The sequence below is a fragment of the Chiloscyllium punctatum genome, chromosome 9, assembly GCF_047496795.1.
Source record: "Chiloscyllium punctatum isolate Juve2018m chromosome 9, sChiPun1.3, whole genome shotgun sequence".
Taxonomy (NCBI): domain Eukaryota; kingdom Metazoa; phylum Chordata; class Chondrichthyes; order Orectolobiformes; family Hemiscylliidae; genus Chiloscyllium; species Chiloscyllium punctatum.
Window position 1 is genome coordinate 33353033 of NC_092747.1, and position 24482 is coordinate 33377514.

Genomic DNA, 24482 nt, shown 5'->3' on the forward strand with positions numbered 1-24482 from the left:
ACAGTCCGCTGATCCTTAAACAACAATCCCAAACAAGAAGACACACCATGCCTAGAGACTCTAGCCACCCTATTACATCAGAGACATCTTGGAGATGATGACCAGACTACTCCGACCCCTTGGCATCATGGTAGCCTACAAACTTACCAACACACTGAAACATAGGAAACTAGCCAGAAGGATACACAAGCACCAACTAGCCACCAAAAGATATGACCAACTATCACTAGTGTCCTTACACACAGACGAAGAAGGACACCCCTTCGACTGGGTCAGCACTTCCATCCTAGGATAGGCTGAACAGAGACATGCATGGGAATTCCTAGAAGCTTGGCATTCAAACTGGAACTCCACCATTAAACACATCGATTTGGACCCCATTTACCAACCTCTGAGAAAAAGAATCGGAAATGATATCACCCACCGCAATAGACCAAGACACACAAATAGAAAGTGGGACAGAACACAAGTGCTTCAATGGAGGCTCCCTGATGATGTTACCTAGCATGGTGATGAAACATCTGAGAACAAACCTACCGGCTCAGCAAGCAAACTTACAACCTCAAACTGGGCGACAAATCTTTTCAAAAATTTGCAATGTATAGTAATGACCTGGAGCTCACTGCCAATGAGCATGGTGAATGTGGTGTTCATTGGAGATTTCAGAAGGAGATGAATGGTGACTTGAGGGAACTAACTTTACAGGGCTAGGGGCATAAAATAGGGGAATGCAACTGATTGGATTACATTACAATATGACATAATATTAACGGTCTTAATGTGGCCTGTCCCACGATCTCGGAAATCTCTTCGACAACACCTGCCAAACATCATCAATTTATCTCTTTCCAGATTCTTATCCAACTCTCTTTTAATTGTTTTGGTGCAGTTAGTCCCATTGCCTCCCACAACAGTCAGTTCAATGTGTTGTGTAATGTGTCAGTCTTTTATCAGAGGGTCTTCTCCTGTAATAGTTATTCATTGACAACATTTATCTTGATTATTTTTCCATTGTTAAACCTTTGAGGCAAAAAAATCATTTTTTTAGCAAAGAAAAGGATGAAGTTAGTGGACTTTTGTGAGCAAGAATTGGATGGAGGAATAGGCAAGAGCCATGTATTATGATCATGATAATTTCATCTCAGCCTCAACTCCACTTTTCATGCCTTCTCCCAATTACTGCTCAACCCATTATTAATTAAAAATCTATTTCCCTTTTAAAATTTCTCAATATACAGGCATCCACTGTACACCCTGATAGTGAATTCCACAAGTTTGCAACCCTTTGAGGGAAGTAATTCTCCTTTTTTAAATCTACTATCCTTATCCTAAAAACTTGACTTCTCATTCTTGAAGCATTGAGTTTAATTAGGTGCAATGTTCTTGTTAAAATAAGAGGGAAGGCAATGGCCTAGTAGTACTATCGCTAGATTATTAATCCAGAGACCCCGGTCATGTTCCGTGGACCTGGGTTTGAATCAAGCTATGGCAGATGGTGGAATTTGAATTCAATTAAAAAACAAATTTGGAGTTAAGAGTCTAATGAAAAGCCATTGCTGATTGTCAGTAACTGGTTCCTTCCTTTAGGGAAGGAAACTGTCGTCCTTACCTGGTCTGGCCTACATGTGACTCCAGACCCACAGAAATGTGAGTGATATTTAACTGCCCTCTGAGCAATAAAAATTGAACTAACCAGTGATGCCCACATCACAGAAATGAATGAGGAAAAAAGAACCTGGATGGCTATCTAATCAGGTGGAAGGGTAGTTTGCCCACACTAACTTTAAAAAAGAAATTCTGATAAAATTTGGAAATGACAAAGAACACAGAAGGCGCAGTGCATCAATTTTCTGTGCTGTAACAATATGGAAGGTATTGCTCACTGGGCCAAAATCCTGCCTAACAACATTGTGAGTGTATTTACACCAAATAAATCATAGTCGTTCAAAAAAACAGCTGACTAACAACTTCTCAAATGCAATTATGGATAAGTAATAAACACTGGCCTAGTCAGTGAAGCCCACATCCCCTGAATTAATAAAATAAAACTATAGACTTTAACCTCTGCAATAAGTGAGTCAGTGAAATGGAAGGAAGGTGTCTCCCCAGAAAGAAAGCAGAAAATCAGAAAGGAAGCTCGGATGCAAGAAACTTTCATTCATCTTTTCATGCCTTCTCAAGTATCAACTCTGGAAAAATACAAGCCATCTGCACCCACTGAGCCAAAGAAAGTGGTTGTAGACTGAGGAATCTGAATGTCAATGCAATAAATAGCAGCAAAGAAAGGTACACAAAAAGCTTTTAAGATAATGCTAACTAAATTATTAATGCTTGCAGAATTTTGAGTCAACTCTTATTTAGAATGTCACAGAATCTGAGGAATGTCCACATTTCTCAATTGCTACTTACCCTTGTTCTAAGAATCATATTACTCAGTCCACAAAGCCTGTCCAAGTACACAACTTGTTCAATCATTATGACCTTACACATATTTCTTATTTCAGTGAATGGAACACCTGGTAGCCAACTTTCTACTCCACGTTCGACCAAGACACCAAGCCCATCACCAACCAGCCCAGGCAGCCTACGTAAACAGAAGGTGAGATGTGGTAATTACACACAGAAGGACTTATCTGGTCAAAGCAGTTAATCATCAAAAAGGTAACAATACTGGAGAAGAGCTAATTAAAAACAAGTGAACGGCTCTTGGTGAGAAAAACAGCCTTTCATATACTTGGGTATTAAAAGTACACTGACATTTGTGTCAAATGAAAAGCAAAATCCATCTGTTATAGAGAAAGCACTTTTATAGATGTATATCATAATGAAAATCTAAATCACGAGTACAGCAATGCAAATTGTTGAAACTAAAAGGAAAGACACAATATCATGTGGAGACTAGTATTCAGTGTAATAATTTTAATTGCAATCTTTATTGATTATTTATGTACTTTATAAAACAATTTTAATTGCAAGCTTTATTGATTGTTAATGCACTTGATAAAATTTAAATGCTTTTGGAATTGTAACCAGGACAATTAAACAAGTAGAAATATTTGGTATAAACTTGATTTGACCTTCTTACCTAAAACAAAAATTATCCTGTTGATATATCTACCTTTTGTCATTGTTCTGGTATGTTGCATGGCAACAAGCTCAACTGCACATGTTCAAAAACATGAATGAATGAAAAACAATATTTATGCCTACCCAGCTGAGAGTTTATTTCAATAACTTCTGAAACGGATAGTATTTTTATTTTAATAGGGAAAAACTCATTTTAATTTTCTTAATTTTGTGGGTACAATTATTTATTAGCCTGTAATAAACCTTACTATATTTCCATCTATTTTAACTGATTTTAAGAAAAGGTTCAGATGCTGCAAAGACCTGTTCTGCCAATTTTGCCAGATGTGTTCATGAAACAAATAAAGTTCGTATTGATGGCAGTTAAAGATGTAGAAGAGGTTTGACAATGCAGTTTGACAAGTTGTCCTTTGACAGATAAAAGTCTTCTCTTTACTAATCCTTACAAGTAGAAGAGATGGGACTTGTAGTCACTTAAAATAATGAAAATCCCTTGGAGCATGATCTGGTGCTGTTGAGTTTGGCTGGCAAACTGATGTTGAGTCTGCAGTCTGAGCTATTCAGTTGCCCAGCTCCATGGTTGACTAATGGCTCCCTCACCAGTTTTCTTCACTGACTTATATTTCACTGCAGTGAAATATTTCCTCGTACAATGTTCACTGTTTTTATTAAAGCAGTATGGTAAGTGTTAACAGAATGTGACATTTCATTTCACACAATACAGCTGGAAAAAAAATTAAAATGCCTCAGCAATAGATACAGCCCTTCATTTTACAATGTTTGTACCTCCGCCTCTCTACAGATGATTCAGATCCTGTGGGAGACACAATATAGAGAGACAATGGAGCAAAATGTCAGGTGCTTGTTATGTAAGAGTAGAACATTTAACCATCGTTGTGCTTCAACTTTTTCAATTTTTTTCCCGAATTGTTATTGAAAATGAATTGAAGCTGGAAAAAGGGATGACATTTATGGTTCAACCTATGTTCAACCATAGTTCTTTCAATAAGGCAATGACTACATGATCTAGAAGTAGTTAATATCAATACAAGTGACCATTAAGTTGGTGAATTGTTGAAAATACTGTTATTTAGTTAATGGTTCGGGAAATGTGTTCTTGAATATATCTCTTAGTTTTTTTGTTTACAAATATAATATGCAGTTTCAAAAAAATAAAGTTTTAAATGTAGAACAAGGGTAAATGCAATTAAAACAAATTTGTACCATCTTACACCTATAAGGTTACAGTCATGCTTCCTAAAGAGGTTAACAGCTGACACAACAGGTGGATTTAGTTAGCTAAAGAGCTTGAGACATAATGTCTGTGGATATATAGTAATAAGAGAGACACAATGTCTGCTGTGCTTGTGAATAGTAGAATCCAGAGATATGTTTTTGTTTTAGAACTTGGAGCTAAATGAGATGAAAAATGTTCACAGGTGGTAAATCCATTTATTTCAAAAAAGTAAAGAAGAAATTGTAAATAGAGAGGATCCAAACTAAAGATCATATTGAGCACATCCTCCCAAAGCAAGAGACATCAGCGTAGAGATTGGTGAAACTTAAGTGTCTCTTGTTTCAATTAATCAGTGTATTTTTTGGAAACATTGATTACAGTTTGGATTTTGTGAGAATTACAGTTCACTGAGAGAAAATAGCCAAAGTAAACAGAAGTTAGTAAGACCTGCATGGTAATCAAAGCAAATACTAAGCTTACTGAGTGTGTGGGAAGTAGCTGAGGCTTAATTTCAATTTGAATTTTGAGAGAGAACTGCTTTTGGAAAGAAATTTGCTATCCATACCCAGTCCGGCTTAATATGTAATCAGTTTGACAATGACCTGCCATCTGTAGTGGCCTAGCAAGCCTATTAGTTGCATTAATAAGATACTGCAGAAGTTAAAGGTGTCCACTACCACCATGTTCTTAGCCAGGGTTGGGCAATCTTGCCAACAATGCCCGTTCCAAGAATTGAAGCTGATGTTTTTAACCATTCATGGGATGTGGGTATTACTGGCTGAGCTAGCACTTGTTGTCCACCCTCGTTGCCCTTGAGAAGGTGATAGTGAATCTTGAATCACTGCTGTGTGTGTGATGCAAATACACTCACCATGATATTGGGGAGGATGTTCCAGGATGTTGATCCAGCAATAGTGAAGGGATGACAACAGAGATCCAAGTTAGAATGGTACGTGGCTTGGAAAGGAACTTTCAGATGGTGGTATTGCTATATGTTGTTTGACCTTATTCTTCTAGGTGGCAGTGGTCCCAGGTTTGGAAAATCGAAGGAGCTTGAGTGAGTTGCTTCAATCAATCTGCAGATTGATACACACTGTTGTCATCTCCATTGCTGGTGATGGGAATGAGTGTGGATGTGATGCCAATCAAACAGGCTGCTTTGCCTGGATGATGAGAAGCTTGTTGCATGTTGTTGGAACCGCAACTTTCAGACAAAAGCAGAATATTCCATCGCACTCTTGACTTTCACTTTGTAAATAGTGGATGGACTTTGGGAAGACAGAAGATAATTTACTTTAATAAATAGGGTTCCTAGTTTATGCATTTTATCCTACAGATCGTTATGCGACCAGTACTCATGCACAGGGACTAATCTTATTGTCACCAATTCTCAACTTTTGATTCTAATGCTGAGATCTTACCAGCTAGTTGAGAGGTTGGCTAGGATGTGGGTTTGGATAAAATATCAGGAGGACTCACTAGTGAATACCAAGTGCTGGATCATTTACCTAGTGATAGGATGGGAAAAAATTTGAGCGTTCTGCAACTGAGACAGGTGACTGAGTAACAACCACCTTTCATGGAGCTTCTGAGGCTTCTGGCCTTCCGATTGAGAGATTGATACACAATAATTACAATTTATTACTTTGTTGTAGTTGCACTTACACTTGAAATAACAAGACATAACCATTGCACAAACGCACCAACTTTGTGGCGTGGGACAGACAAAAAAACATACATGAACAAGGAGGTAATGTTGAATTTGTATAAGGTGCCAGATAAACCTCACTTGGATTATTGTGGATGCAACATTATAGGAAGGACTGACACAGTGTAAAGAGTGCAGAAGTAATTTACAAGATTCAGAAACTATGAGCATAGAATGACAAAGTTGACACTGTTCTCCTTGAAGGGAAGAAGGCCTAGAGGAGATCTGGTGGAAGCTTTAAAAATTATGAGGGAGCTGAATACAGAAGGAGAAACTATTCCCACTTATAAAAAGAACAAGAATAAGAGAACGAAGATTTAAAGTGGTTTTAAAAGTAAGGAACAGCAATATGAGAAAAAATACTTTCAGACAGTGAGTGATTAGGATATGGAATGCACTGCTTGATGTGTGGTGGAAAAAGATTAAATATGAACTTTTATGAGGACAGTGGATGATTATTTTGGATGTAACTAATGTTGAAGGGTATGGACAAAAAGCAGGAGATTGGATTAGGCAGTGATTTGAAAATCAAGGCACAATGGGCCAAATGGCCTCCTTTTGTACCGTAACACTTCTGTGATTCTGGGGAAAAATGTTTTCATTAGGTAATGGTAGAATGGTGCAGCTCTGACACCTTTATTAATATTGGCATTTAAAAACACATCTGCTCTTTGCGCTCATTTACTGGACCATATATTCAACAAAAATAGCAAATCTCATTCACCTCTTGGGTATATTGAGAGGGAAATTTGTTCCAAAGTTATTCTATGCTAATAGATAAGAACCATGTTTATATTTTCACACTGCATTGAAAATATTGAATGGTTTTGATTCCATTTTTCTTATGCTCAGTGAGTTGAGTAGTCTTCTGGTTCCAAATTACCCATTCAAGTATAAAATACTAAAGAAATCCATAAACATAATAGTGTGTTTTTCAATTAATAATCATTAGTAGATGGATATGCATTTTTTTTGTGTTGTAATTGGCTGCTCAGTGGCTGGTGATCCCCAGTAGACATGTAAATTCTCCACATAAAATTTGATTTGAAAACAATACTGCGAGTATGATGTCTGGCACAGTCTCCTTCTGGTCCAATTATGGAATAAGGAGCAGAATTTGATTAAAGCAATTGCATTTGATCAGTTTTGAATTCCCTGTTCTAACACAGAATCTACTGTGGACTCCACTTTAACCACATTATGCAACATTCTGACAATATAACGTTTACCTCTGAGCCTACATTACTAATACAATAAACTGACAGAAATGCATACAAAATTTGCACTTTGTGTTTTATCTTCTTCCTTCAACCTATTCTTCTTTTTAATATTCCTTTAAGATACACAGCTATGTAAGTAATCGGGAGTTGCAGCTCTCCAGTTTTCTTTTTCTTACATTTGAACAAACCTGGCTTTCTAGATACCTTGACGAATACCCTGTGTCCATGAAAATTTGTGTGAGGAATTGTAGACATTTAATTTTCCTCCTAGAATGTGGGCACTCAGTTACTGCCCATTCTCTGTTGCCCTGAGAAAATTATGTTGGGGTTTCTATTTCAACCACAGGATTCCTCGCAGTGATGGAGTTTCCATAATGTTGGTGAGCAGGGAATGTCAGGATATTATTATCATGCAGCAAGAAGTATTAACTCCCATGACATTGCCACTCTTATCCGTTCCTGTGGTGGCCACCTCAGGAGAAAGAGCTATTGTTTGAATTGCTACAGCATATTCAGTAGATCTTCTCTTTAATGTTGTATTACAAAAATCAACTTTCCTGTTTTGTAAAGTACACATAAGTATCTGTTTTTAAATTTTATTTATAATAATGTTATTAATAGAAAGGTGAACATTTATTTCATTTCCTTAATTACCTTTGAGATGCTGTGAAAGTGTGATGTTAGGGAGGGAGTTCCAGGATTTTGACCCAATGACATTGAAAAAGTGGAGACATAATTCTAAGGCAGAGATGGGTAAGTGGATTGGAGGGCAAATTGTGAGTGGTGGTAGACCCATGCACTTACTTTCCTTATTCCTTAAAGTGGTATGTTAGTGGTGGTTGGTTAGCTAAATTGGCTGGGTGGTTGGTTTGTGATGTAGAGTGACACCAACAGCGCAAGTTCAATTCCTGCACTGACTGAGGTTACATTGAAGGTGCTGCCTTCTCATTGAAGTGCAGTGATCCTTTGGTTAACCTCACCACCAGTCATCTCACTCTAAAGAGAAACCCTATTGTCCTTTTGGACCATGGTCACTTGCGGTACCATAGATTACATATTATGGAGATGCTGTGGTGCAGGTAGTCAATGGTATGTAGCCAAGGTGGAGGGAGTGAACATTCAATTTGATGGATAGACTGTCAGTCAGAAGGAAAGACTTGCACCTATGTAGCCCACTTCATGACAGCAGGATGTCTGAAAGTGCTTTACAGCCAAGAAGGTACTTAAATCAAGCAGGCTGCTTTGTCCTGGATGGTTTTGTGTTGCTTGAGCATTGTTGGAAAGCCACTCATCCAGGCAAATGGACAGTATTACATTATATAGAAGCAGAGGAAATAGCAGAAGCAGATCATATGGCCTTTTGAGTCTGCTCTGTCATTCAATCTGATTGTTGCTAAAAATCCTACTCAACAGCCTGTTCTTGCTTTCTCCCAACACCCTTTGATCATTTAACCACATCTAACTCCTTCCTGAAAATATTTGATGCTCAGCCCCTTTTTGTGGCAGAGAATTCAAAAGGCTCGCCACTCTTTGAGTGAAGAAATTTGCACTCATCTCAGTCATGAACAGCCTACCATGTATTGTTAGACTGTGACCCCTGCATCTTGTCTCCCCAATCATTGAGAACATCCATCCTGCTTAGCTTGTCTAGTCTTGTTAGAATTTTATAGGTTCTTATGAAATCTCCCCTCATTCTATAAACTTCACTGAATATAGTCTTAACCAATCCCATGTCTCTTCATAATTCAGTCCTGCCATTCTGGGAATCAGTCTGGTAAATTATATTCCTGACTTGTGCTATATAAATAGGGGAAAGATTCTGGGAAGTCAGAAGGTGTTTCAGTTGATGCAGAATGTCAAGGCTCTCATCTGCCCGAATATTTATGTGGCTGTTCCAGTTAAGTTTTCAATCTTTTTGCACCAGTCTACAGAGACATATGAAATATTTATAATCCTTCTGTCGTCATTATGATCAATGGCAATCAGAAATTTCTGAACTGCTTTGATTGTTGCTGCCACTTACAATACTGCAGACAGGCACTAATGGATTACAGAATAGTGCCTAAGAGATTTGAAGCAATAAATATTAAATCATTCAGTGGGTTGCTGTATCAAAGATAACTAACAAATTGCTATATTGATCACAAATTTAAGCAGGTATAGACTCATACTAGCATTTCTCATTACATCGTGAAGATTGTCTTCATTTCATAATAAACTTAAAAATTTAACTTCGAACATAGAACATAGAAAAACATAGAAAAATACAGCGCAGTACAGGCCCTTTGGCCCTCGATGATGCGCCGATCCAAGCCCACCTAACCTACACTAGCCCACTATCCTCCATATGCCTATCCAATGCCCGTTTAAATGCCCATAAAGAGGGAGAGTCCACCACTGCTACTGGCAGGGCATTCCATGAACTCACGACTCGCTGAGTAAAGAATCTACCCCTAACATCTGTCCTATACCTACCCCCCTTAATTTAAAGCTATGCCCCCTCGTAATAGCTGACTCCATACGTGGAAAAGGTTTCTCATGGTCAACCCTAGTTAAACCCCTAATCATCTTGTACACCTCTATCAAGTCACCCCTAAACCTTCTTTTCTCCAATGAAAATAGCCCCAAGTGCCTCAGCCTTTCCTCATACGATCTTCCTACCATACCTTACCAGGCAACATCCTGGTAAACCTCCTCTGCACCAGTTCCAGTGCCTCCACATCCTTCCTATAGTATGGCGACCAAAACTGCACACAATACTCCAGATGTGGCCGCACCAGAGTCTTATACAACTGCAACATGACCTCAGGACTCCGGAACTCAATTCCTCTACCAATAGAATCCAGTAAGCCTTCTTCACCGCACTATTTACCTGGGTGGCAACTTTCAGAGATCTGTGTACATGGACACCAAGATCCCTCTGCTCATCCACACTACCAAGTATCCAACCATTAGCCCAGTACCCCATCTTTTTGTTACTCATACCAAAGTGAATCCCCTCACACTTACCCACATTGAACTCCATTTGCCACCTTTCTGCCCAGCTCTGCAGCTTATCTATATCCTGCTGTAACCTGACACATCCTTCCTCACTGTCAACAACTCCACCGACTTTTGTATCATCCGCAAACTTGCTCACCCAACCTTCTAGCCCCTCCTCCAGGTCATTTATAAAAATGACAAACAGCAATGGTCCCAAAACAGATCCTTGAGGAACAACACTAGTAACTGAACTCCAAGATGAACCTTTACCATCAACTACTACCCTCTGCCTACCATGGGGAACCTTATCAAACGCCTTACTAAAATCCATATACACCACATCTACCGCTTTACCCTCGTCCACCTCCTTAGTCACCTTCTCAAAGAATTCAATAAGGTTTGTGAGGCACGACCTGCCCTTCACAAAACCATGCTGACTATCCTTGATCACATTATTCCTATCCAGATGTTCGTAAATCCTATCCCTTACAATTCTCTCTAAGACTTTGCCCACAACAGAAGTGAGACTCACCGGCCTATAGTTACTAGGGTTATCCCTACTCCCCTTCTTGAACAAGGGAACCACATTTGCTATCCTCCAGTCTTCTGGCACTATTCCTGTAGACAACGAGGACATAAAAATCAAGGCCAATGGCTCTGCAATCTCCTCCCTTGCTTCCCAGAGAATCCTAGGATAAATGCCATCAGGCCCAGGGGACTTATCTATTTTCACCCTTGCCAGAATTTCCAACACCTCTTCCCTATATACCTCAAAGCCGTCCATTCTAATTAATTGTGACTCAGTATTCACATCGGCAACAATGTCCTGTTCCTGAGTGAATACTGACGAAAAGTATTCATTCAGTGTCTCCCCAATCTCTTCAGCCTCCACACGCAACTTCCCACTACTATCCTTGACTGGACCTATTCCTACCCTAGTCATTCTTTTATTCCTGACATACCTATAGAAAGCCTTTGGGGTTTTCCCTAATCCTACCAACTAAGGTCTTTTCATGTCCCCTCCTTGCTGCTCTTAGCTCTCTTTTCAGATCCTTCCTGGCTACCTTATACCTCAATCGCCCCAATTGAACCTTCACGCCTCATCTTTACATAGGCCGCCCTCTTCCCTTTAACAAGGGATTCCAATTCCTTATTAAACCACGGCTCCCTCACACGACCCTTTCCTCCCTGCCTGACAGGTACATACTTATCAAGGACAATCAATAGTTGCTCCTTGAACAAGCTCCACATATCAATTGCGCCCTTGCCTTGAAACCTACTTTTCCAAGGCATGCCTCCTAAGTCGTGGCTCACCGCATCATACTTTCCCTGCCCCCAGCTATAACTCTTGCCCTGCAGTGCACACTTATCCCTCTCCATCACTCGAGTTTTTTTTAAAATAATCTCATTTTTAAATAATCCTAAAAATAGAGGTTTTTGGTTTATAAATGTGCAAATTGGGGTTTGGGTGCATAGAGGATATCTCCTGAAATACATGCAATCCCACCAATGTTATTTTACCAGTTTCAATGCATGGTTTGTGCATGGGTTCAGTAATATTAATAAATTGAGAATGAAGACTGAATCAAAACTCTTTTTTTAATTAAAGAATTATCCCAAAAGACTGTGGGGAACATAGCTAAAAATTGTCATTCAGTGTCATGAAGTAGTCTGTACAAATAATTTGGATTGTAGCCCATTGTATTGCCTGTTCATGGAATTGAATGAGTTTTTCACAATGTCATAAAAAGTTATCAATAATATCAATTCAAATAAAAGCAAAATTCTGCAGATGCTGGAAATCTGAGATAAAACAGGAAGTGTTGAAGAAACTCAAAGTCTAGCATCTGTGGAAAGAGAAACAAGAATTAACATTTTGAGTCCTTTCTTTAGAACTGCATCAGAGTCCAATCATTGGACTTAAAAGATCCACTCTATTTCTCTCTGCAGATGCTGTCAGACCTTCTGAGTTTTTACAGTACTTACTGGTGTTCTTTGAACTTCTAAGCAATTGAATATAATGGATTATGAGTTTTATGGAAACAATAAATAATCTACTGTTTTATCTGACACCTTCAACCCATAACAGATATTGGCTGTATCATTTTGACTCACAACTACGCACACCATGATTAATTAGTACCCCAGCAAAGATCAAGAGTAAAATTATGGCATTCATCGCCTAATTGCCACTGCAGTAAATTCCAGGCTGTTATGCACAAATGCTGTTCCTACCAAGGAGATTCATTTGAATAATAGATGTGTTTGAGTGACGACTCTTCTGTGACAACATATGACTATGCCAAATATATTTCACCTAAACAGCAATCAATTGTGCTCCACCATTTAAGTGATATCTCAGAAATGAATGTACACTTTCATATATATGCACCTATGTAAAATGGAATGATTACTTATTAAAAGTACACATTTTGGACGAAAAGCTGGATTCTGTAGGGGGTGAGATTACTCCTCAGAAACTGACTGCAAGTTCAGGATGTTGGGCATTAATGCAGAAATCCTGTGATATGTCACTCAGGGCTTTAGCACGCTCCACACTGTGAATATCCCCTGGAGCCAACAGTCATAAAAATCATGAAGGCTTTCATCTCTTCCTTTTTTACATCACCATTTGGAACCTTTTAAAAAGTTGTTATATATGGATGTGAGGATTGACATAAGCAGTATGGTGATGTTATGGAGTTGTGAACAGCATAGGCCTCATTTCTTTGAGATCCTAACATGTGGTCCTCCTCAACGTCTCTGTAACAATTTACACATATCAAATAAAGCCTGAAACGTTTGGCAATAAATGACAAACAAGCTACAAATTCCATTTTTGGAAACTGATGATGGCAATGGTTCCTCAAGGGAGTACAGTTAGAGTCAAGCTCATGATGATAGGGGATTCCCTTGTCAGTGGATCAGACAGGCATTTCTGAAGCATTAAACATGACTGCAGGATGCTATATTGCTTCCCTAGTACCAGGGTCAGGAGCAACATGTAGCAGCTACAGAACATTCTGGGAGAGGGGATCAGCCAGAAGTTGTGGTCCAAATTGGTACCAACAATATGGGTAGGAAGAGGGATGAGGTCTTGAAGGCAGGTTCCAGGGAGTTAGGAAGGAAGCTAAAAATTAGGACCTCGAGATCAATAATTGCAAGTTATTGTACAGCGTCATGTACTAGTGAGCATAAGAAGAGGAGGATTGACTGATGATTAAATTTCTAGAGAGCTAGTATGGGAAGAGGGAATCAAGTTTCTGAGGAATTGGCCCCAGTTCTGGGCAGATGAGAAGTGGACATGTTATACTTTAATGGAAGTGAAATTATCCCAAAAAGACAAAGTTAACAACATTGTACCTAAATGCAGTGTTGTATCTGCTTGGCTCAGGCCATGACCAGTTCTGGAGCAGAAGTCTTCAGTACTATTGCTGGAATGTTGTCAACGCTGTAACCTCTTCAGCATCCAGGGTCTCCAACTGTTGCTTGATGTCACATAGAGTGAATCTAATTGGTTAAAGGCTGGCATTTGTGACCTCTGGAAGAGGCCAAGATGGATCATCCACTTGGTATGTCTGGCTGAAGGTTGTTGCGAATTCTTCAGCCTTATATTTTGCACTGATGTGCTGGGCTCTCCCATTAATGGGGATAGGGATATAGGCCACCAAATAGTAGTAGTGGTGCTGCGGGGAACGGTATAAATCAAAGGATATGAGAAGCTTGTAACATAGGCAAACAGTTATCATGGGTGACTTCAAACTGTGCATAGAATCAATAAGCTAATTGAGCATTAGAGATATGGAGGACAAGTTTCTATGTTAGGGTGGTTTTCTAGAGTGGTACGTTGAGAGCCAACTGGAAAACATGCTGTTTACATTGAGTTTTATATAATGAAAAGCTAATTAACAACCTTGTTGTTCGGGATGAATGTCCTCAATAAGATAGACTTTATGTTTGAAAGTGAAGTCATTCAATCTGAAGCAAGGGCGCTAATTTCAATTAAGGAAAATTATTAAGGCATGAGATACAAATCAGCTGGAGTGGATAGGGAAGATGCATTAAAAAGCATGACTACCCATAGGCAATAGACATTTTTCAAAGAATTATTACATGCATTTTGGTGCAACAAACAGAGGCAAGACTTATTCAGTTAATGATAGGGCCTTGGGTAGTGTTGTAGATCAGAAGGACCTAGGGGTTCAGGTACATATTTCTTTGAAGGGTACCTCACATATATAAGGCTGGATGAGCTGGGGCTTTGTTTGCTGGAGTGTAGGAGGTTGAGAGGTGAGCTTATAGAGAATTATAAAATCACGAGGAGGTATAGATAGGGTTAATAGTTGGTGTTTTTCCCCTAGTGATGGGGGATTTCAAGACTCAGGGGCATATTTTTAGGGTGAGCGGAAAGAGATTTAGAAAGGACATGAGGGCAAATTGTTTACGCAGAGAGTGATTCGCATATGGAATGAACTTCCTGAGCAAGTGTTGGAATGAATAGGCAAGGTTTGGTGGATATAGGCCAGGAGCAGGCAGGTGGGATTTTAGTTTGGGTTCTTGTTCGGTGTGGACAGGTTGGACCGAAGGGTCTGCTTCCCTGATTCATGACTCATTTACTATGACTATGACTTTAAGTGACTATACATTCCTTCAAGGCACAAAAACTCAGAAAGGTTATTCAACAGTGATTAAATAAAAGAAAGTTCAGGTTGTGGAGCTTTTAATTAAAAATGCTTATAAAGTTCACAGAAATAGCAGTAAATCTGAGAATTGGGAAGTTTTTAGAATACAGTGAAGGAAACACAAGAAACTGATGAGGAAAGGAATTGTGAATGCAATAAAGCAAAGAAAAAGCCTAAAAATGGAGTGTAAAAGCTTTATAACTACTTATAAAGGAAATGTTCAGCTAAAATAAATGTGAATCCATTAAAGGTAGAGTCAGGAAAATTTATGATCAGGGATAGAGAAATGGCAATGAAGCTAAATAATTACTTTGCATCAGTTTTCATTGAGGAAGCTACCGGAATCCTTCCAGAAATTGAGATCCAAGTAGTTAAGGAGAATGAGGAGTTGCAGGAAATTAGTGTTTGTAAGAAGATTTTACTGGAGAAATTAATGGTACTTAGCATTGCTGACAACTACATCCCAGAGTATTGAAGGAGGTGGTTACAGATATAGCCCATAGTCCAGAATTCCATCGATTTTTGAATGATTCCTGCAGGTTAAAATATAGCAAATATTATCCCGCTATTTAAGAAGGAAGCAAGAGAGAAAACAGGCAACTACATGCACGTTAGCACGACATCAGTGATTGGAGAAATGTTAAAATTTATTATAAAAGATGTGATAATTAGACACTTGGATACTAAGGATCTTATTGGGCATAGTTGGCATGGATTTGTGAATGGGAAATAATGTTAAGTGAACTTAATGATAAATGAGAGCCAGTGGACATTGTAAACTTCGATTTTCAGATGCCTTTTGATAAAATTTCACTCATGAGGTTGGTTAAAAAGTTAAAACACATGGCATCGGTGGTAATACGTTGGCATAGATTAATAGTTAGCTCACAGACAGGAAAAAAAGAGTAGGAATAAATTGGTCATTCTTGTGTTGGCAAGCTGTGACCAGAGGGGTATCACAAAGATCAGTGCTTCCCTGTGCTTCACTGGTTCCCGCAGTTGTGTACAATATAGATTAATAATATATAGAGGCTATGAGGTGGGAACCAAATATAACATTTCCAGATTTGTAGATGATACAAAGGTAATTTCAAAGACTGGAGTGTTCAAGAAAATAACTCACCATTACCTTCTCAAGGGCAATTAGGCCTAGCCAGCAGTGTCAACATCCCATGATATTTGTTCTAAAGTTCTGTTGTTGATTCTTATAGCATAAAGTAATATATTTTGTTCATATTATAACCTAATTCAAAGTATGAGATTCTGAGTATAATTACTCTCAGTAATAAAGCATCTTTTGCTTTCAAAACAGTGATTAATTATTTTCCAATGATAACTTTTGGAAATTGTACAGAAACTATTTCAGTTTACTGAAGTTGACCTCTCCTTTAGGACAGGAATATAGTTTCATAAATAAGCTGATTGATGTATATTGTCAGATGAATGCATTACAGATTGTAATGGAAGGTGCACGTTCAGATGACTTTGTTGCATTCACCCACTGCAAACACAATTTCTTTTCTGCTAGAGTTCTCAGCATGGTGGATCCTCAACATCTCTGGCATCAACCAAAGTTTGCAGCTCCATGGATGAGAATGAAGGCCCTGGTTGTGAAGGTAAAGATTAAACCAGTAAAGCAACATTGTTTGAACAAGTGCTGTTTTGATAGTACTACCACTACACGGCTTCTTATTTCTCAATTATGCAAATTGATGGTGTTGTTACCTTTGAACCTTGCGTTTCAGTTAGAGGGGAAAATGTGCATCAGAAGAATGGTAGATGGGAGGGTTGGTATGATGTGGGGAAGCCTAGAATTAGGTTGAGGTGGATGAGAATATCAGATTCTGGAGCCAGTGAAGATCTGGGAGAGATCAGAAGAGTCATGAGGGAGATCGGAAGCTTTGGCAAATTGGCAGGGTCAGGTGGGATTGTTCAATCATAGGTAAAGCGCAAATACTGAATTAAAATAGATGAGTGGGGAGGGCCACACCTTCTGATCAAGCAGTGTTTGCTTCCCTCCACCCATCAGGTTTCCTGAAGCTTGGAAAACTCGGCCTACAAATTGATGATTATTTACAAGACACTGTCTGATCATAATATTTGAATTGTCTATCTACTCCCTTGTGGGTGGGATCGTTAGAAATTGCAGAGGTTATAGCCTATTCAGCTCATTGTGTCTATTCTGTCATTCTTTTTAATCATTCATGGGATGGTCTGGCCAGCATCTATTGCCCATTCTTAATTGCCCAGGGGACAATTAAGAGTCAACCACATTGCTATGGATCTGGAGTCATATGTAGGCTAGACCAAGTAAGGATGGCAGTTTCCTTCCCTAAAGGACATTGGTGAATCAGGTGGGTTTTCCATCAATCAACAATGGATTCATGGTCATCATTAGATTCTTAATTCCAGACTTCTTTTGAATTCAAATTCTGCCATTTGCCATGGTAAGATTTGAACCTGGGTCCCCAGAACATTACTTTGGTCTCTGGATTAACAGTACAGCAATACTATCACTCAGCCATCACCTCCCCAATAAGATCGTGGCTGATCTGATGTAGTCTAAATTCCACTTTCCCACCTTCACACCTCCTGGTATAAGCCTTGACCATGTTGTTGATCAAAAATCTAACTCAGTCTTGAATATATTCAATGGTCCTTTCTCCATTGCTTTATGAAAAATAATTCCAATGATTGATAATCTTCTGAGTGAAAAAATTCCTATCATCTCTGGTATAAAAGGATACTCCTTATTTTTAAGCTGAGTTTCCTTGTTCTGGGTTCCTCATGAAGAAAACAGCATCTATCCTTGAAGACCTCTCAGAATTGTATTTTTAAATTCTTCTAATTCATTTAAACTTCAAAGAATAAAGGCCCAGCACACTCAACCTTTCCTCCCAAGACAATGCCTTCATCTCATTAATCAGCATGATGAATATTCTCTGAATGCAAGTATACCTTCTTAAATAAGCAGATCAAGATTGCACACAGTAAGCTAGGTTGGTCTCACCAATGCACTGCATTGTTGTAGTATGACTTAACTACTTTTATACTCCATTCTCCTTGTAATAATGGCCAACATTCCATTTATCTTCCTAATTCCTTGCTGTACCTGCATGCAACATTTTGTGATTTATATACAAGAACACCTTTCAATCTCAGCATTCTGCAATATTTCTCCATTTAAATAATATACCATTTTCAATAATTGCTGTCAAAGTGAAAGACTTCACATCTTCCTCCATCTACCAAATGTTTGCAGACATACATTATCTGTGTCCCTAGGCAGACTCATTGTTTGCTCTCCACTACTTGCTGTCCTTACCTATCTTTGCAATATTAGTATACCTGGCTGCAATATGCTAGGTCCCTTTATCCAAATCATTAACATACATCATTAGTAGTTGAGGCCCTAGGGCCCATCTTGTGGTAATATAATCATTATAGCTTGGCAATCTAAAAATGAACTTTTTTCCTCCAACTCCTTTGTCTCCAATGTCAGCATTTTGCTTTTATTCCTATATTGACTTGACCTGATTGCATTCATGTTTTTTAAAATCTCCTACTGCCAATTCCTAATACTGGATTTCAGCATCTTCCCAATTACAAATGTTAGGCTAACTGGTCTATAGTGCTCATGACCCAGATGGTCTTTTTATTATCCTTTCTTGTGATGATTCCTATGTTCAGTTTTTGCAACTCATGGTGTTTTTCCATTTATATCTTGTAGATTTCTACACTGATTTATAAATGCTACATTTTATACTGTATAATGTTGTAATGACATTGCAATTCAAATGAACCAGGTAGAGTGATTTATTTGCACAATGAACTTTTTAGAATCAATGTGCATCTCTTTAGCAGAGACACTGGCATTATTTGAAAGTAAATACTTACTATTCACCTAAAACTGAACATTTTAAATTTTAAATGATTTTAGCTTGGAAATTGTTGTTGATCTTAGTGGAGTAGAACATATGACATTTCTCTGGTCATTATGCTATCAAATGCATTAACCCTATTAACATAAACCTACAATAAAAGAGAAGGTACTGAGTATTTCCTACAAATACAACCATCATTAATTTATTTTTACATAAAAGCTTAGCTTTTGTGACATGGTCATCACATTAACTAATACACATTCTTGCAGAAGTTGTCGAGGAAACATTCCAAGTGCCAGCGTCCATAGCTGAACGTTACAAAGTTGGAAGAACTATCGGTGATGGAAATTTTGCAATTGTGAAAGAATGTATAGAAAGGTTTGTATATAAAAATGTTCAAGTAGTCGTTAGCTGTTTGAGCAGATATATCAAGAGTGTATTTTCCAGGACACTGTAGTTGTGTTATAAAGCAGTGGAAGAATTCAGTAACATTAGATGTCCATTCTTTGTAGGTATGCCTAAATATACTTAGCATTATACAGTGAGGCATTTTTAGCTTCTTGTGTGAGATCCTTTTTCATTGAGTAGATGGATGCCCCATTATAGGGGATCCTGAAGGTAGTTGATGCAGAGGCCCACCCTTTGGCCACATGACCTGGATGGTCTGTCTGAGTGCATGAGTGGTGGACTCAGCTTACAAACCTATCAGGTGAGTAAACACTTTTTGTGTTGTGTCCCACGCTTTTCCCTACAGGTGAATCGTGTCACAAAACTAATCCTTTTGTTTCTAAAAGCTGTTCCTTGACTCAAGGAGACTCTATCCTTGATTTTTATTTAGAGGGGCAATAAACCAGGCCGGGCTCTGATCAGTCTGGTTTGGTACAGAGATGAAAAGGATTTTGAGAGGCCTTTGGTTTATATGTAAATTGATGAGACTTCAGGCCAAAGTGGTCATGGTTTAGAAGTGGCCTGTATAAAGAGAGGGGTGTGGTCAGCTCTCCAGCTGAGCTGGGCAGTTTTAGTTCAGTCTTGAACTAGGAAGTTCAGCAAGGAGCTGTGTGGACTCTCTCTCTCTCTCTCTCTCTCTCTCTGCCTCTCAACTTCAACCTGTAAGCATGTGTTCTATTTATACTGGTTTTTAAAGGGACTTTGGTTGTTGATACTGTTGTGTATATTCAGAACAGCATAATTACGTCTAGTTGGATAGGTTGAGTTCTGTAGGGGTTCTTTATTCTGTTCTTTGTGTTTCATTGTGTAATGCTGTGAACACGTTTTTGTCTGTTTTAAAATCTAGTAGTCAACCTAGCTAACTTAATCTGGGAAATTTTCACTGTACACTTACCAAAACAAATTGCAAAGTTATGGTCTGAGGCTGCGTGCTTAAGAATGTTTTGAGTGGTCTGACCTAGTCCACGCAATTGGAACATGTGGCTCTTCTGGCAATGGTCAGAATTTGTAATCGTACATCTGGAGTTATTTGGCAATTTGCTCCCTGGTATTGGTACACAAGGCACATTCTGGAGACAGACCTGTGAATGGAATGGACTATACAAGTAGCAAGGACAGGGAAGATATAGGCAACGTCTTTCTCACAGACACAGTGCATCTACATAGTAAAGCTTCCATTCAGTTTTAACTCACATGTTGTAAGTTATATCGTGCCTTTGGATGCATATGTACATATTTATCAAATACGTTTATTAACTACAGATTAGAATCATAAAGGTCCACAGCGCCCAACAAGTCCACATCAGTCAAGTCCACGTCACCTAACTATTTTATATAACTGTTATTAATTCAACTCTATTAAATTAAAGAAAATGTACAACAAATTAAAATAATTTCTGTAATTGATGTTTGTACTATGCCATCATTTTTAATGGTATTTTCTTTCTTTAGGTCAACTAGTAGAGAATATGCTTTGAAAATTATTAATAAAAGCAAGTGTAGAGGCAAAGTGAGTACTGGAAACATTATTTTATTCAAATGCTGGTAAAAACTAGAATTGTAAATCTCTGGAACATTTACAGTATTCTACATAAGGGGCACTCAGTAGGTCAGTTAGGCTCATGATTTGAATCTCAGCATTAATTAGTCTATATTCATGCATGTCCTTGGTAGATACATTATAATCTTTCTGGCAGTGAGACAGCAGACTGTTCCATCTTAGATGGAAGCAAGACATGTCAAAACATAAGTACTGCGCAAATAATATGGCTTCTGCTGTCTACTGAGAAAATGATGATGCCTACAGCACTCTTCCTGTTGTAAGTAAAAAAATGGGAAAGAAGCATTTGGACACAAGAATTTAAAGAAGTAAATACAATAAGTAATGTAAAATAATACTTTTCCATGTATAGATAGATTTTTAAACTATCAGGAAGTGAGATTGGACTTATTGTGTATCACATAGGTAAAATACAAGTTAGTAGGACAAAATAACTTAGAAATTAGAAATTGCAGACAACTGCTGTTCATGTCTACGTTGATCTCTACATTCTGGAGGCTGAGCGCAGGCTCTCGGTCACCTCTGCCTATCTCTCCCTTGACCATGACCCCTGCATCGAACATCAAGTCCTTGTTTTCATGACCAGCACCCTCCCATAACTTTCCACCCCATTGTCTCCCAACCCCTCTTCCAACTTCTTCCCAAAATCCATAACCAGGACTGCCCAAGCAGACCCATATTTTTATCCCGTTCTTGTCCCATGGAGCTTATTTCTTCCTACTTTGACTTGATATTTTTGTCTAGTCACTTCCCACTTACATCTGCAATTTGATTGATGCTTTATGTCGACTTTGAAATTTCCAGTTTGACAGCACCAACCTCCTTCTCTTCACCGTGAATGCGCAGTCCCACTCCATGTACATCCTCCATTAAGATGGTCTGAGGGCTCTCCATGGCTTTCTTGAGGGAAACCCTGAACTATCCCCATTCAGCCCCACCATCCTTGCCTGGCCAAGCTCATCCTCACTTTGAACAACTTTATCTTTAATTCCTCTTACTTTCTTCCTCATGTGGCCTTTGGCACCCATATGGGCCCCAGCTATGTCTGTCTCTTTGTGGGGTGCGTGGAACATTGCTTGTTCCAGTCCTACACTAGTTCTTCCCCAGAACTCTTTCTCTGATGTATCGATAATTTTGACTGCACAGCCTGTAGGGATTCCATCCCATTCTCCCTGTTTCTCTGTCTCTATCACATCATTTCTGATGATACCAGCTTCTGCAGGAGGCCCTTTTTTTCTCCACTAAGGATTCCCCACTATCATGGTTGAAAGGGCCCTCATTTTCCCACAGTTCTGCCCTCAGTCTTTCCCACTCCTCTCACAACAATGATAGAGTCCTCCATTGTCCTCACTTTCCACCCCACCAGTATCTATATTAAAAGGATCATAAACAGTCATTTCCAGAGGGATACCACCACATTCCTCTCCCTACACTGTCAGCATTTTGCAGGGACCATTCCCTCTGGAATACCCTTGTCCACTCATCTTCCACTCCCAACATCTCCCCACCTTCCCTTACAATCACAGAAAGTGCATCATCACTTATCCATTTACGTCCTCCTGCCTCGCTGTGCAAGGCACCAGACAGATCATCCTGGTGAAACAACAATTTACTTCCACTTCATTCAATTTAGTCCACTGCTCACAATATAGTCTCCTGTACTTTGGAGAGACAAAATACAGACTGACTGACCACTTTGCAGAACACCCACATACTATCTGTAAAAACAACCCAGAGCTTCCATTTGCCTACCATATCAACACTCCCACTATGTTTCCATCCCAAAGTGTCTGTCTCAGGCCTGCTGCAATGCTCCAGCTAGAGGAACAACACCTCACCGACCAGCTAGTAACCTTACAGTTTTAAACCATTGGGTTTAGCAATTTCAGAATGTGAACACCCATCTCTATGTTTGTTACCCTTCCCTCTGTCCTGTATTGGCACAGCTACCCATTTTCAACCATTTATATTTCTCGTTAGCATTCTACCTAGCTCTCAGCTCATCATTAATAACCTCTTTGTTTGCCAATCCTTTTGCTCTCTCTCTCTCTCTCTCCCTCTTTCTCTTCCCCCCCACCCACCCCCATCTTCACCCATCCCAGCTATTTTCAGTTCTGACAAAGGATCACTGGACTCAAAACTTTAGCTCTGTCTTTCTTTGTGCAGGTCCTGCCAGACCCGTTGATTTTCTCCAGCTCGGTTTTTTGTTTAAAAAATTAAGACATTCTAGGCTACCAAATCTTCATTGTCAGCAATGCCAATTCTACATCATACAAATCCTAATTCCCTGACCTTCCTTCATGTTCCCTCTATTTTAAACTTCAAACAAATTATTTGTATATCTTCACACTTAGAGCAGCACAGCGGGCAGCACGATGGCACAGTGGTCAGCACTGCTGTCTCACAGCGCCAGAGACCCAAGTTCAATTCGTGCCTCAGGCGACTCTCTGTGTGGAGATTGCACATTCTCCCTGTGTCTGCGTGGGTTTCCTCCTGCAATCCAAAAATGTGCAGCTTATATGAATTGGCTAGGCTAAATTGCCTGTAATGTTAGGTGTAGGGGAATGGGTCGGTGTGGACTTGGGCCAAAGGGCCTGTTTCCACACTGTAAGTAATCTAAATTTATTGTTGTTGACTGTAAATATTTGCAACCCAGTTATTTTTCTGGACATTTGCCGAACCATAGAATCCTTACCGTGTGGAAACAGGCCATTTAGCTTATAAAGTCCACACTGACCCTCTGAAGAGCATATCACCCAGGACTGCTCCCCTACTCTATCCCATGGCCAATCCACCTAACCAATACAGACACTTTGGACTGTGGGAGGAAACCAGACCGCCCAGAGGAAACACACATGGACACGAAGTATATGCAAACTCTACACTTTCACCTGAGGGTGGGTTCGAACCCAGGTCCCTGGCACTTTGAGGCAGCAATGCTAACCACTGAGCCACCATGCTGCCCCCCAGATGCCAGCAAATTTTCCCTAAGATGTAACTTTCAGCATACAAAATGACAACTAGTTTTGTATAACTACTGTTCAATAGTGGATAACATATATTTGCCTTTGTATTGCTGTTGAAAAGTGTGGAGCTGGAAAAGCACAGCAGGTCAGGCAGCATCCGAGGAGCAGGAGAATCGACATTTCGGACATAAGCCTTTCATCAGGAATGTGGGCTGATTATTTTGCTGTGTATGATAAGAGCTAATTACAGAATCTAAACAGTATTTTGATTGCTTTGGTTTTGTCATGAAAATCATGTCAATCTTAAAAATATTGGACTAAAATACTGTTTCTTCTGCCTCTGACAGGAGCATATGATTCAAAATGAAGTGTCCATCTTACGAAGAGTTAAACATCCAAATATTGTTCTTTTAATTGAAGAAATGGATACACCAAGTGAACTTTATCTAGTCATGGAACTTGTCAAGGTAGAACATTTTGTTGAGATATGAGTCACAGAATGAAATAAGTCCTGAAGAATAATTGTTGGCATGTTTTATTCTCTAATTGTATTTTGTGGAGTTACATTCTCAGATGAATAAGGCAACTTTATGTTTAAACTAGAGATCTTCATTAACTCTTCACTGCAAAGAAAAGGTGTGATTTATTGATTTGTTCACTGATTCAGAAAATATTCTGTTTTAATTGCATTTTAGTTCTGCGTCTTGT

General features: G+C 39.0%; 1 protein-coding gene across 4 annotated transcripts in view; it reads left to right on the top strand.

Annotated features, from left to right (window-relative positions):
* Positions 1-24482, top strand: part of dclk1a (doublecortin-like kinase 1a) — a 352098-nt gene that overhangs the window by 250884 nt on the left and 76732 nt on the right. For all 4 annotated transcript variants that reach the window (XM_072577209.1, XM_072577210.1, XM_072577208.1 and 1 more), the window contains 5 exons: positions 2505-2599; positions 16445-16532; positions 19070-19178; positions 20700-20757; positions 24122-24241. In XM_072577209.1, the coding sequence (XP_072433310.1) occupies positions 2505-2599; positions 16445-16532; positions 19070-19178; positions 20700-20757; positions 24122-24241 (470 nt within the window). The remainder of the gene's footprint in view (positions 1-2504; positions 2600-16444; positions 16533-19069; positions 19179-20699; positions 20758-24121; positions 24242-24482) is intronic.